Below are 14,092 nucleotides of genomic sequence, written 5' to 3'. Positions count from 1 at the left end.
TCTCTGCCTGGTTGCTGGGTGGGTGTGGCCATGGTGGTCATGGCCTAGTCAGCCTACTGCACCATTGCAGGGGGAGGTGTTTTTGCCCTCCCTGGGCTCCGGAGGCTCTCTGTAAGACAGAAATGGCTCATTTCCAACATTCCTGAGCTTCCGGAGGCCCGTTTTTCACCCTCTCCAAGCCTCTGTGTGCGCCCTGCACTTCCTCAGAGGTGGTATTTCAGCAGGTTCTGACCAGTTCTGGAGAACTGATAGCACAAATTTTGAGTAGTTCAGAGAACTGGCAAATACCACCTCTGACTGGAGATTTTACAGTATCCTTCCCCTGCCACACCCACAGAACCTGTAGTAAAAATTTTTGAATCCCACCACTAACTTACCTGCATCCAAAAAAAAAAGGCCATGTGGGGACTCCTGGAAGGGGCGGGGTGGGGTGGGCCAGGTATGGGATTTGGAGATTCTCCGAACTGTGCAGAATCTTAGCTAGAGGATCTCCTGAACCCCTGCGAATCCCCAAAGCCCTCCTCTGCCTATACCATTTCAGACAAATAGTTGTCCAATCTCTTCTTAAAAACTTCCAAGCATTTGTTGAAGCATTTACAGCAGGGGTGGGATTCTACCAGTTCACACCTATTTGCTAGAACCGGTTGTTAACATTCTAAGCAGTTCGGAGAACCAGTTGTTAGAAGAAATTACTGGTCTAATCCTGTAAGGAAGGCAGGAAGGAAACATTCTGGTGTTGCTTACAGAAACTGCCTCTCCATTAACCCTTATTACATTCTTGGCAGGAGTAGACTTCCTGTCTCCGGAACATCTCTGGAGTTTCTTTTCCCCTCCTTTGCTGGTACTTTGTTTGTGTGGAGTGACCATTGAAAGTTACAATGGCACTGAAAAAAGTGACTTATGACCATTTTTCACACTTACAACTATTGCAGCATCCCCACAGTCATGAGAGGCCAGGGGAGGAGATGCGTGCCTCGATGTGAGTGATGTTGAGTTGGCCACACCCAGCCAATAACATGACCACCAAGCCATGTCCACCACCTAAGCCATGCCCACAGAACCAGTTGTTAAAAATTTTGAATCCCACTCCTGATTTACAGCTTCTGGAGGCAAGTTCTTCCACTAATTAATTGCTCTATCAGGAAATTCCACCTTAGTTCTAGGTTGCTTCTCTCCTGGCTTAGTTTCCACCCATTGCTTCTTGTCTTACCCTCAGGTGCTTTGGAGAATAGCTTGACTCCCTCTTCTTTGTGGCAGCCCCTGAGATATTGGAACACTGCTATCATGTCACCTCTAGTCCTTCTTTTCATTAAAAGCCATAATTAAACATGGTGGCATGATACACAAGTTAGAAAATGCACAAATTATTGCATATATCAGTCTTGGAGTTTCTCAACCTTAGCAACTTTAAGCTTTGTGGAGATCCAGAATTCCCCAGCTAGCTTGCTGTCTGGGGAATTTTGGAAATCCACCCAGCTTAAATTTGTCAAGATTGAGAAACACTTTTAATTGCTGTATTTCTAGTCATGTGCCTACCTTCCTGTAGGGATCTAAATGAAATTTCCTCTTTTCCTACTTTCTTTTGCAAAGTTGTCTCTTAATATTCCAGGTACAGAAAAAACTCATTCTTTATCTAATTGTTTTCTGAGAGGTGAGGGATATCTTTCTTGCCATGAATGGCATACCAGTAATTCACATTTGATTTTTTAAACCCCTCCCCCTTCCCCCAATCTTGATTTCTTGTCCATTGGTCACAGCTCATTGTGAGAATGACTGACAGTTGGCCTGACACTGGGGACTGACTGAAAATCATAGTTTTTTGAATTCTGGAAGCTCAGTGTAGAATTCAGAGACTGGAACACTCCCTTCACTTTAACTTTCTACTTTTTTTTTTTTTTTAGTTATCAACCCATTGCAATGCATATAGTTCTGCCACATATTACCAGCTTCCAGGTGATACATTGGAAAATTGCTCCCATGCAATTTATATTTTCATCCTCACTTTCTTAGCTGTAGTGCAGCATGTGACTATTAAATAAAGGAGGAGGAAGGATACTTCTGACAATTCACCAGAGAGCTGATGTGACTCTCAAGCGATGTTGCAAAAGCTAAGCAAATCTGGGTGAAGATCAGTTTATGAAAGAGAGCAGGTCTACCTTCTTCAAGCCCCTTGCTTGAAAGGCAAGATGTAAACCAGAAATGGGCACATTTGAAACTCTGAGAGCAAATTAGAGGCACATTCCTAAAATGCTCATAAAAAGGCTTGCATAGTCATTAAGAGTCTGTTACATCCATTTTATCAGCAGAAATATTCCTTTCCTTCTGGCCATCAAGAGGCTGCTTACCACCCATTCCAAATAAAGCCCAGAGCTGCAACCACTTACAAGTTGTATTTTCTAAGGATGTCAATAGAACAAATAAAGATGATTCAGAAATTGACCCTTTGAAGCATTGCAGCTTCCCATTTGGGTTTTTTTCTTTTAATTAAAAGAGCCTAGAAAAGAAATGGGGTAGGGAATCCTACTCCAAGAGAGAGGTTTCAGCAGCCTCCCCTTTTATGTTCTCCAGATGCATGGACATCAGCTTAGAGAAGGTTTGGCTGCAGTAGGTACTGCTGAGATTTCAGAGAATCGGTCCACATTTGTAGAGGGCATTCTGGTTGGCTAAAGACCATCCAAGGTCATGTTGTTTAGACCTTTTGACAAAATTAAAACTGAAGGTAATACATAGCCTTCCTTGCGTATGTAGCAACTGTCTTACACATCAGGGCTATGCAGATTTTTGGAGTCCTTTAACAACGGCTCAAAGCTGCTTTGGTAAACAGTGCCATCCCTTCACTTCTAAGAGCCAAGCCAAACAGCTTCAATTCTTCCCCATGCATCTTTTCTGAGATCTCCTCTGATAATTCCAAGCGCTAAAAGGAAATTTTGCAGTGTATTATCCAAGAGCAACCCCCAGTCCAAAGGAAGCTGTGGAAATGAGCTGTGACTTAGGTTGGTTTTCTTTCCAGTTCATTTGCAGGAAGCTCAATTTTGAACAATAGAATTATACAAATAAATTTTTTAAAAAATAATAATATGTGGACTTCTGTCAGTAGAACTACTATATATGAAAAGATCTAGTTTTTGGCTAAGGCTATTAAAATACCACTTTTATTCTAAACTGTAAACTCAGCAAGTTAGATCTAAGTTTTCATGTCTGGATATACGAATTTTAAATTTTATAGATGGCTTAATGGAATACTTGGAAATAAGAAAACTGGTTTGTTCTGTACTACTAGACAGAAGAATAAAGTTTCAAACAGCAGTATGTGAAACACATCTTTAATTTCATTTAAAAAACTATGTTCCTTTATCTGTTAACCAATCTGCTATATGCTATGTTAGATCTGGTCTACTAATCCACATTTGCCCTTGTACTAGGACAGAAAAAAAGCGTCTGCCTTTGAATTTGAATTGGGCTTGTTGCAATTCTGAAATAAGGCCAAGATTTAAAATAAAGTTACATTCCCTGAAACTCTACTTCTTTCAATCCCTTCTCTAAATTGTTGCCAAATTGTAATATTTAAAGTGTTAGATATGTGTGTTAGATGTATAAATGTATGGGGGCTATAACTGTAATGAAATTAAATATTACATTTATATGTTTCATAAACTCAATTATTTTTTTTTATAGTATGGAACTGGTTTGAACCTCAAATCCCTTAGGCTGTTCATTGGATTATACCATATCTCTTACTCAGAATAACAGAGTTGGAAGGAACATTTGAGGTCTTCTAGACCAACCCCCTGCTCAGACAGGAACCCCTATACCATTTCAGACAAATGGTTGTCCAATCTCTTCTTAAAAACTTCCAGTGTGGGAGCATTCACAACTTTTGGAGGCAAGTTGTTCCACTGATTAATTGATCTAACTCTCAGGAAATTCCTCCTTAGGTCTAGGTTGCTTCTCTCCTTGATTACTATTCATCCATTGCTGTTTGGCTTTCCTTCAGTTACTTTGGAGAATAGCTTGACTCCCTCTTCTTTGTGGCAGCCCCTGAGATATTGGAACACTGTTATCATGCCTCCCCTAGTCCTTTTCATTGGACTAGACATACCCAATTCCAGCAACCGTTCTTCATATGTTTGAGCCTCCAGTCCAGTGGTAGGATTCATTTTTTTTTTACTACCGGTTCTGTGGGTGTGGCTTGGTGGGTGTGGCAGGGGAAGGATATTGTAAAATCTCCAGTCAGAGGTGATATTTGCCGGTTCTCTGAACTACTCAAAATGTCCACTACTGGTTCTCCAGAACTGGTCAGAACCTGCTGAATACCACCTCTGCTCCAGTCTCCTAATCATCTTTGTCATCATCCTCTTTGGCTGATGAACTTCAAACAGGGCCCCAACTTTTGAATCCTTCTAAGCACACTTCATTCTGACTTCTCGGCTTGATTGTAGCCAATTGAAGAATTATTCTGAAATAGGCATCTAATTTTTTCAGTGTTGATCCTAAACCAAGAACACCTATTTTTCATTTAAGCCACAGGAACACAGCACTTTGTACTTTGGATTGCTTACAGTACCCAACTGGGTTTATTTTGTGTTTTCTGCTGAATCGTAATGTATTGTTTGATTATTGTTGCATGCCTCTGGAACCAGTGGACGACTCAAGAGATTAGATTAATCTTTCACAGTCTAGTGCCTTCCAGATGTGTTCAATCTATAAATCAATAAAGGCATGGAATTCTAACCAATGTTCCCACCTATTGTTGCTGGTTGTTAATTTGAGACATTGCAGTTTATCTTATGCAGATTAAATGTGCATTTTATTTATGTTGGTTTTTTGTTTGGTTTTTTTGGTAATGTGTAATATAACATTCTTTTTTTGCCATTCCCTCACTGTATTTTCATGTTTTACAAAGCTGATGTTTGCCACTGATTTTATTGGTTGTTATTCTCTGCCTCACAGCACCGATATTTCTCTCTCAAGGCCCAACTTTTCCTGGGCTAGCTTGGGAAAGGTGTTTTTAGATCAGTGTTTTTCAATCTTGGCAACTTTAAGATGTGTGGACTTCAACCCCAGTATTCCCTAGCCAACAAACCCTTGTGTTGTGTTGCTTAGATTGGCAGTATTGGCAACATCATACCAGTGCCCAAGACCTCAAAAAATTAAAGTGGAATGATAAATCTCAAATCTTTAAAAATTGCCACCACTTGTGAGTCAATGGCTCATTAGGGCTTGGTGCTTGCCTGGTGAACAAAGGATGGCATTAGCAAATACTTTTTTCCCCATGTATCCAACAGAAAAATAGCATGCTGCATATGCCCTTTTGCTAAATCAAGATGAAGCTATATCATAATATGCTGATTGTTCCCAGTTCTAAAACGTCTACAGTAAAGAAAAAAAAAAGTTGCCCCATTATAAGTCTGGGAACTGATTGTCCTCTTCGGAATGGAGTCTCTTTGGCTTAATTTGCTTTAAATCTTCAACAAATAAACAGGACTAGATTCACAAAGGTTTCTTTGGACACATTAGAGGACTAATTTTACTATTGTTCCCATTTGGGGCCTTTTGCATCTGAGTGCAGATTTGTCAGCTGGTATGCATTTGAAAGCCAAATGGTCAAAGTTTTGGAACAAAGTCTCAGGCAAAGTATGTACTTACGCCAAGACAATTATCATTTTTCTAGTTGTGGTTTGAGATAAAAGCAGAATGTCAGGCTTCTAAAAGACTATCATGTTCTAAATGGGACATAGACACATCTAACTTTGGATGGTGGCCTTGATTATTTTTTTTAATGCCTTCTCCATCTCCAGCTGTTTGATGAATGCATACAGAAGTTAAACTGCAGTACATTTTGTACAGCACAGAGTGTTACATTTTACTCCTACTGGATTTACTGGTGAGGTTCCACTAATTTTACTGGAGCAGGATTAAAATTTTACATCCCAATCAAGGATGTGTAAGGATGTTGCTGAGGTGCCATGCATTTTCTAATGCAAACTAACTGAGGAATGAGAATGACAATACAGATAGTCCTCAATTTACAATGGCAATTGGACCTGGAATTTCCATTGCTAAGCAATGCAAACATAAGGTGCAACTGCATTGCTTAGCGATAGCAATCACTGAAGACCCAGTTGCCTTTGTTAATTGAATCCTACAGTCATTAGGTAAGGGAACTTCCTGCCAGATTCTCCACAACCAAAGTTAGTGGGGAAGATGCAAGTCCCAGACCTGCAGGCCGATAAATGGGTGCTGCTGGGTGAGGGAGAGAGTGAAGAGGGGAATGGGAGCAGTGGAGGGATTCAAATAATTTAACAACCAGTTTGCCCAGGGTCAGTTTAGCTGTCGTGGGAGCAGGGGTGGGCTTCAAATTTTTTAGCAAGGGGCTCTCTGCCCTAATGACTGGGTGGGTGGGTGTGGCTGGGTGGTCATGTGACTGGGTGGGTGTGGCCAACTCAACTTTGCTTCTTTGCCCTAATTATAAAAAAAAAGATATATACCAAAAAGTTGTTTATTATTGCGTGCATTTAATACTTAAATAAAAGATTGGTGAAACCAGGCTTAATAGCAGTGACTGTGAGAGGGATCTTGGAGTCTTAGTGGAGTTTCTGGTGAGTTATCTGATTCTTATTATTTGGGAATTAATCCCCTCGAAGGCTAGTGGCTATGTTATCTGATTTTCTCAATGGCGCTCTCTCACAAGCACTGAGTGGATTGTTTATCTAGCTTGCAACACTTTTATGAGGTGTGAAATGCTCTTGGCTGAACACCCAGAAGTTCAATTAAGCCTGTTAAGAGCTTTCCCTTGCTGCTTGTCTTTCTGAGGTTATATCTCCAAGCCCCACAGAGTCTTAGCAAACTCCCAGCAGCCCACCTCTGCATGGGAGGCATGGCCCATCCCTGTCTTGCAGCTCTGCCACACATGTGGGTTGAGCCTCCCTCAATGGCCAACCTAACCCTGGGCGAGCCAGTTGTTAAATTACACTGCTCAAAAAAATAAAGGGAACACTTAAACAACACAATGTAACTCCAAGTCAATCTCACTTCTGTGAAATCAAACTATCCACTTAGGTAGCAACACTGATTGACAATCAATTTCACATGCTGTTGTGCAAATGGAATAGACAACAGGTCGAAAGCATAGGCAGTTAGCAAGACATCCCCAATAAAGGAGTGGTTCTGCAGGTTGTGACCACAGACCATTTCTCAGTTCCTATGCTTTCTGGCTGATGGTTTGGTCACTTTTGAATGCTGGTGGTGCTTTCACTCTAGTGCTAGCATGAGACGGAGTCTACAACCCACACAAGTGGCTCAGGTAGTGCAGCTCATCCAGGATGGCACATCAATGCGAGCTGTGGCAAGAAGGTTTGCTGTGCCTGTCAGCGTAGTGTCCAAAGCATGGAGGTGCTACCAGGAGACAGGCCAGTACATCAGGAGACGTGGAGGAGGCCATAGGAGGGCAACAAACAGACATCAGGACTGCTACCTCCGCCTTTGTGCAAGGAGGGACAGGAGGAGCACTGCCAGAGTCCTGCAAAATGACCTCCAGCAGGCCACAAATGTGCATGGGGCTACTCAAACGGTCAGAAACAGACTCCATGAGGGTAGTATGAGGGCCCAACATCCACAGGTGGGGATTGTGCTTACACCCCAACACCGTGCAGGAGGTTTGGCATTTGCCAGAGAACACCAAGATTGGCAAAATTGGCAGTGGGTCAGTAATGGTGTGGGGTGGCATTTCTTTAGGGGGTCACACAGCCCTCCATGTGCTCGCCAGAGGTAGCCTGACTGCCATTAGGTACCAAGATGAGATCCTCAGACCCCCTTGTGAGACCATATATGGTGCGGTTGGCCCTGGGTTCCTCCTAATGCAAGACAATGCTAGACCTCATGTGGCTGGAGTGTGTCAGCAGTTCCTGCAAGATGAAGGCATTGATGCTATGGACTGGCCCGCCTGCTCCCAGACCTGAATCCAATTGAGCACATCTGGGACATCATGTCTCGCTCCATCCACCAACGCCACTTTGCACCACAGACTGTCCAGGAGTTGGGGATGCTTTAGTCCAGGTGTGGGAGGAGATCCTCAGGAGACCATCCACCACCTCATCAGGAGCATGCCCAGGCATTGTAGGGAGGTCATACAGGCATCGTGGAGGCCACAAACACTACTGAGCCTCATTTTGACGTGTTTTAAGGACATTACGCCAAAGTTGAATCAGACTGTAGTGTTTTTTTCCACTTTAATTTTGAGTGTAGCTCCAAATCCAGACCTCCATGGGTTGCTAAATTTGATTTCCATTGATAATTTTTGTGTGATTTTGTTGTCAGCACATTCAACTATGTAATGAACAAAGTATTTAATAAGAATATTTCATTCATTCAGATCTAGGATGTCTTATTTTTGTGTTCCCTTTATTTTTTTGAGCAGTGTACTTCCCTGGCTATCAAAGTGGATCCTGGGCAATGGAGAGGCCGGCACGACGGAAGGAGGAGGAGCAGGGAGAAGAAAGAAGGAAAGCAGACTTTTCCTTCCCTTGCACTGGCCACTCCATTGCCCGTTTCTCTATTGCAGTGCAGCACCCAGGATCCACTGGGGGGTTAATTTAACAACCGGCTTGCGTGAACCGGTGTAAACCACCTGAATCCCACCACTGAATGGGAGTGTGGAGGATGCTATGAAAGGGTGCATGAAAGGTGCAGCATAATATGGAAAGGGTGAGCAGGGATATGAAAGATGCTGCATGAATTGGAGACAGTACATAAGAGTGTGTGGGCTAAACAAGAGGAGCCACACAGGCTGGGGTGGGGAAATGTGGGCACATAAGTGGCTGGCATGGGGCAAGCGCAGAGAGGCTGAGGGATGGTATGCAGGTTGGGAAGCTTATTACAGCTCCCTGCAATCTTCCCCACCAGCTTCAGCATAGACTTTCTGGGGAAATTGGCATGGAAGGTAACAATGTTGATCATGTTACTGCAGTGTGCTTGGCAACTAGTCACATGTGTGGTTTGCCAAGTACCTAGATTGTGATCACGTAGCTGTGGGGCTGCTGGATCAGGCAGAATTCCAAGGATCAGTCATAACCACCAATCATTCAGTGACCTCATGATGTCAAATGGCTGCTAAAAGTTCATAAGTTGAGGACTAACTGTAGTTGTACTTTGAATTGTGGCTCATATTTCTCCTTCCATTTATAGCAGGGGTCTTCAAACTCGACAGCTTTAAGACTTGTGGACTTCAACTCCCAGAATTCTTCCTCCAGTCACCTTAGCTCAGGAATTCTGGGAGTTGAAGTTCACAAGTCTTAAACTTGCCAAGTTTGAAGACCCTTGATTTACAGAATAGAGAGGAACAGCAACAGTTGGAAGTGATGGCAGATCCTCCTCCTTGTTATCTCCCATTCTCTGTTGCAGCAAGTGGCCTCTGAAAAATATGAAAGCTGCAGTCTAGCACATCTGGCAGCAAGCATTTTCAGGGAGGCTATTTCAGCGGGATATACCATGTGATTATTCACACAAACACTGTAATAGGAATGAAACATATAAGTTAACTATAAGAGTAAAGAGTGTTCCAATCTGGAAGGCCATTAAAAAATAAATAAAAAGCAACCCAAACAATTCCCAAAAATTATTTCCAGATTTACTTGGAATAATTGCTGCCCTCAATCAATGTTTCTTGCCTTTGCATCCAGTGGTTTACTACAGGCTTAACCAGAACTGTTCTTTCATGTGTGTTAATCATGACAAGTTTTGAGACAGCTGGAGAAAGATATATTTTTCATATCGATGTTAAAAAAAAAGGCAATCCTGTTTTCCTCTACAAAAGTTTACATTTGGCAGTATTTGCACACTAAGTTTAAAAACATTTTTCTGAATGTGCCTTATTTTCTATATTCACTATATAAGTTGTAGCACTAAGGATTGGATTGGGTTAGGTGACTTAAGAACTACTACCAGATACAAACGTATAAGATATTAGCTGAGATCACTACGGGTGAATGTATGCTCCTGGATACCCCAAATTTTCAGTACTCATCATGGAAAGGATACTCAGGATGGTCTTTCCACCTGGAGGAAATGAAAAGCTAGGATTAATAAGGTCAATTAAAAAAAAATCCACAGTCACGTAACTGGTTCGCAAACAGTATTTGCTATGAGCAAAACTAGGGTAGTAATGAAAATACTGCCTCTCTCCCAGAATTGCTAAACCAGAACTCTCAATACTATTTTGTATGGCCCATGATGCCTCACTGGAAGTTGTAGCAGAAAGACTTCCTGGCTCGCCACCTCCCTTAAGGTTTCTGAAGAAATAAAAATGCTGGTTGTCATTGCAACTTTGTTGAGCATTGTACTAAAATTCTTAATGGAGAAAAAAAATACTATTAGTTCTAATGTAGTGCCAGTAGATCGCAGCACCAGCTGTCTTTAAGATTAACCCCAAGAAGCTATGGTAGGTCAGACTGGGTTACTATTGGATGAGAGATCTTCAGAAAATATCTGGATAGGCTGGGAAATTGAAAATAAACATCTCATAATGAGACAGGTTAATTTTCATATGATTGATGCAAATTATGAAGACTTGCTATTACTAAGGGTATTAATTCCTTTTCTCTGAGAGCAGAAGGCCTCTAATCTTATTTGTTTGTTTTTATGAAATTTATTTGCTGCCCATCTCCTATCCAACGACTTTGGGTTGCTTACAACATAATCTTAACTCCACCTCTATTCTGTTCTACTTCTATCGTTACAAGATGGGAGAAAAAGGATAGGAGATAAACCATCTTTTTACTATTCTGTATCCTGTACAGATGCAGATAGATAAACTCCACAAAACATCCATAACAAAGTACTTTTATTGGTTCATCAGGTATCCTCATAACTCACATTTGTGATGAAGTTCTTCTTTAATGAACAAGACAGATAATGCATATCTGTCTTGTAGGTAAAAAGATGGTTTATCTCCTATCCTTTTTCTCCTATCTTGTAACGATAGAAGTAGAACAGTTACCATGAGTCCATGAGTTCAGCCAAGAGTGAGGAAAACTCCCCCAACCCATCGAGGGTCAATTTAGTGACCAATTAGGATTACAGATGTGGTCACATGACATGGACTACATTTCCCAGGATACCTTAACTACATTTACCATGATGCATTCCCTTAAGGGAACAGCTCACAATTGCTACCTAACTATCCAATTCCTATACACTGGCTGGACAGCACAACCTCACCTGTATGAATAGATTAGGTTGAGACAGTGGGGGCCTAAAATCACTTGATGAGTTTTGTGGGACTGGCTTGCTGTCTGGAATTTTACAATCTACATCTCATAGCCTGAGGTCCGGGGTCTCCAAACCTGGTAACTTTAAAACTTGTGAACTTCAACTCCCAGCCAGCACAGGGAAGTCCACAAGACTTAAAGTTGTCAAGTTTGGAAACCCCTGCCCCACATAAGGGCATGTCCAAAGTATTGCTTGGCTATTGAGAAGTAAAAGAAAATTATAAACATGCTGACTTAGCTACATACTATATGCTGAAGACTATAGCCATTACTGAATTTTGTTTCAGTTCTCTGAACTGCCAAACGTTTCTGGCCTTTGTGGTTTGGCTAATTTTTTATTAGTTTCTTTGGACTGCCAGGCATCCGATTTAAGATTGGCTATCCCTTTTAATTAGGCTGCTGGGGCTAAAGCTGGAACCTTCCTTTGGTTATCTAAGGACACGGATAGTCTGGATAGCTTCCAGCAGACAGGAGTGTGAAAAATAAAATCTCTCTTGGTGTCATTTCTCACTCATCTTTTTCTTCTGAGATTTCTTGACACTTTCAATGTTATCAATCCTGAAAGTGACCAGTAGCTTCATCAAATAGCCTGTTGTGCTCTGAAATCTTTTTTGGAAAACCTAAAGCCATTTTCCAGCTTTAAGATGAACAGAATTTCATGGCAGAGACTGTTGCACTGTGAGAAGACAGGAGAATAAAAGCTATCTAGCTGGCCAAAAATTCTGGAGATTATAATCCAATATACTGTATGAAGGAGTTATGGATTTTAGCATTTATCTGAAAGCATTTTGCTTTCATATTCCAATTTCTGTCTGGAAACACAAGTACATGAGAGATGTTCCTGTTTTTATAGAACTCTGTGGTACTGATGACATTTCTATGTGCTGAGGTAAGTAAGGGCTTGAGGAAAAGTGAAGCTACCTTTGAAAGGAAAACTGATATATAATTCCCATATTTTCCATAATCTTTGTTTTATTCACGGGAGCATGAATATTTGGAGAGCGGTGAATGAACAAAAAATTGATTTGTGCCAACTTCCCAGCCAAAGGAATTCTTGATTTTGGTTATTAGCAACTGTCCTGTGGTGTCCTAAGGATGGGCCTAAGTAAAAGGGTGAAGCTCAAGAGATCCATCCTTCAATGTGATGATTATTAAGGATCCTGAATTCTTTACACATTATTCTAAGATCTAGTTTTAGCCATGTGTTATACAAAATAGTTGGGCAAATTCACAAGACATACAAATCAAACAATTCCCTGTCTGCTTACAAATCATTTATAGCCCCCAATTTTATTTTCTTAAAAAGTGACAATGCAGTAGTAAGTATCTCATAAAAAATCACAAATATTGTCAATCTTTGGAATTATTCAGGAACTTACATTAAAAGCTCCACATAGCGGACATTTTTATTCAGAGCTTCTATATCTTTCATTTCCTTGTCAGTGAGGGAAAAGTCAAAGATCTTAACACAAAAAAGGAGACATGTTAGTTCTAGCAGCAGCTTATGAAAGGAAAAAAACAGTATACATTCTTTGCAAAAAGGAGTTTTAAAATAAGGATATGAAAAGGAAACAACCTTGGAGAATTGTTTTTAAAAAGGAGAGGAAGAGGGATTCACATTTATCACATGCTACGTCACTGTAAGAGCATGCCTAGTTTAATCAGCAATTAAATCCAGCAATCTATTATCTCTCTGAGGATATGGAATCTATGTTCCTTCAGAAGATTTGAAATTCAACATGCAACTGCCTTTGCTCTATCTGAGACTGCTGGGAACTGTAATTCAATAACATCTGAGAAATAGATGTTCCTCATTTGTGCTACCTACTACATTTATTTGCTTTTTAAAGGGGGACAACTTGTAGTTTTCAAAATGTATAAAAATGTGTTACAGACATCTGAAAGAATGGAGATGGGAAAAAAAGATGTCTGATCTTTTATCCTTCTGGTTTCTAATCCAACCAGACTCCTTCCAAATAAGTTGGATTGGAAAACTCCTCAAGAGCCATGCTGGCTGATATATTTGGAAGGTGCTGGCATAGAATGATTTTTATTCTTGGATTACAGTGGATGAATCACAGCTGCAATATTCTCCACCCAGATACAACTGGAGATAGAGTAATAGTAATGGCACTTGTAACAGACTCTAAATCTAAAAAATTGAAGACTGGCTCATTTTATTTAAGGTGGGAAGAGTTTACATTGCATTTCATTCATTGTGTCTACCTGGAAGTTTTCTCTAATACGCTTTGGATGAAAGCTTTTTGGAATGACCACCACACCACGCTGAATGCTGAAACGCAGGGCCACCTGAGCTGCTGTCTTGTTGTATTTTTCTCCAATGGCATTTAGCAGGGGATCATCCAAGAGTGGTGGGGAAGATACATTCACCCTTGGAAAACATACACACACACAAGGATTAAAAAAGAATCAGATTTTCCTTAGGAGAAAGATATATAGATTACAACATAGGGTTGAAAAGGAGCTGGCACAAGACAACAATCATTGTGATCAAGTTTCAAAATAATCAAAAGTACACCCACTACTAAATCAAGTGCAGTATTGATCCTTGTTCAAAGTGAGGCATGTTATTTATGGATCCAGATTTAGGTCACTGGGGAAAGCTAACCATGTTGACCTATAAACAGATGGGTAAAAGGACAATTGAAACTCAAAGGTTGTCCTCAGGCTGAAAGCATGATTTTAGCTGCCATAATAGAGAACAACTGTTTTTATCTAAAGAACTAATATTTAATGAGACATCTTTTCATTGGTTTAAAATATTTCAGCTTTCAATCTTGTATTCAGTTTTTTTTAAAGTAAATTGG

General features: G+C 40.8%; 1 protein-coding gene across 2 annotated transcripts in view; it reads right to left on the bottom strand.

Annotated features, from left to right (window-relative positions):
- Positions 1-9,603: 9,603 nt before the first annotated feature.
- AKR1D1 (aldo-keto reductase family 1 member D1) overlaps positions 9,604-14,092 on the bottom strand; it is an 86,787-nt gene continuing 82,298 nt past the window's right edge. For both annotated transcript variants that reach the window (XM_026695049.2, XM_087968489.1), the window contains exons 7-9: positions 13,491-13,656; positions 12,644-12,726; positions 9,604-10,053 (exon numbers count right to left, since the gene is read on the bottom strand). In XM_026695049.2, coding sequence (XP_026550834.2) covers positions 10,011-10,053; positions 12,644-12,726; positions 13,491-13,656 — 292 coding nt within the window. In that variant the 3' untranslated portion in view covers positions 9,604-10,010. The remainder of the gene's footprint in view (positions 10,054-12,643; positions 12,727-13,490; positions 13,657-14,092) is intronic.

Source organism: Notechis scutatus, chromosome 6, assembly GCF_049901735.1.
Source record: "Notechis scutatus isolate UNSWTSFEM ecotype Mainland chromosome 6, rNotScu1.2, whole genome shotgun sequence".
NCBI lineage: Eukaryota > Metazoa > Chordata > Lepidosauria > Squamata > Elapidae > Notechis > Notechis scutatus.
The sequence above is the reverse complement of the archived record's forward strand: the minus strand, read 5'-3'. Positions and strand labels throughout refer to the sequence as shown.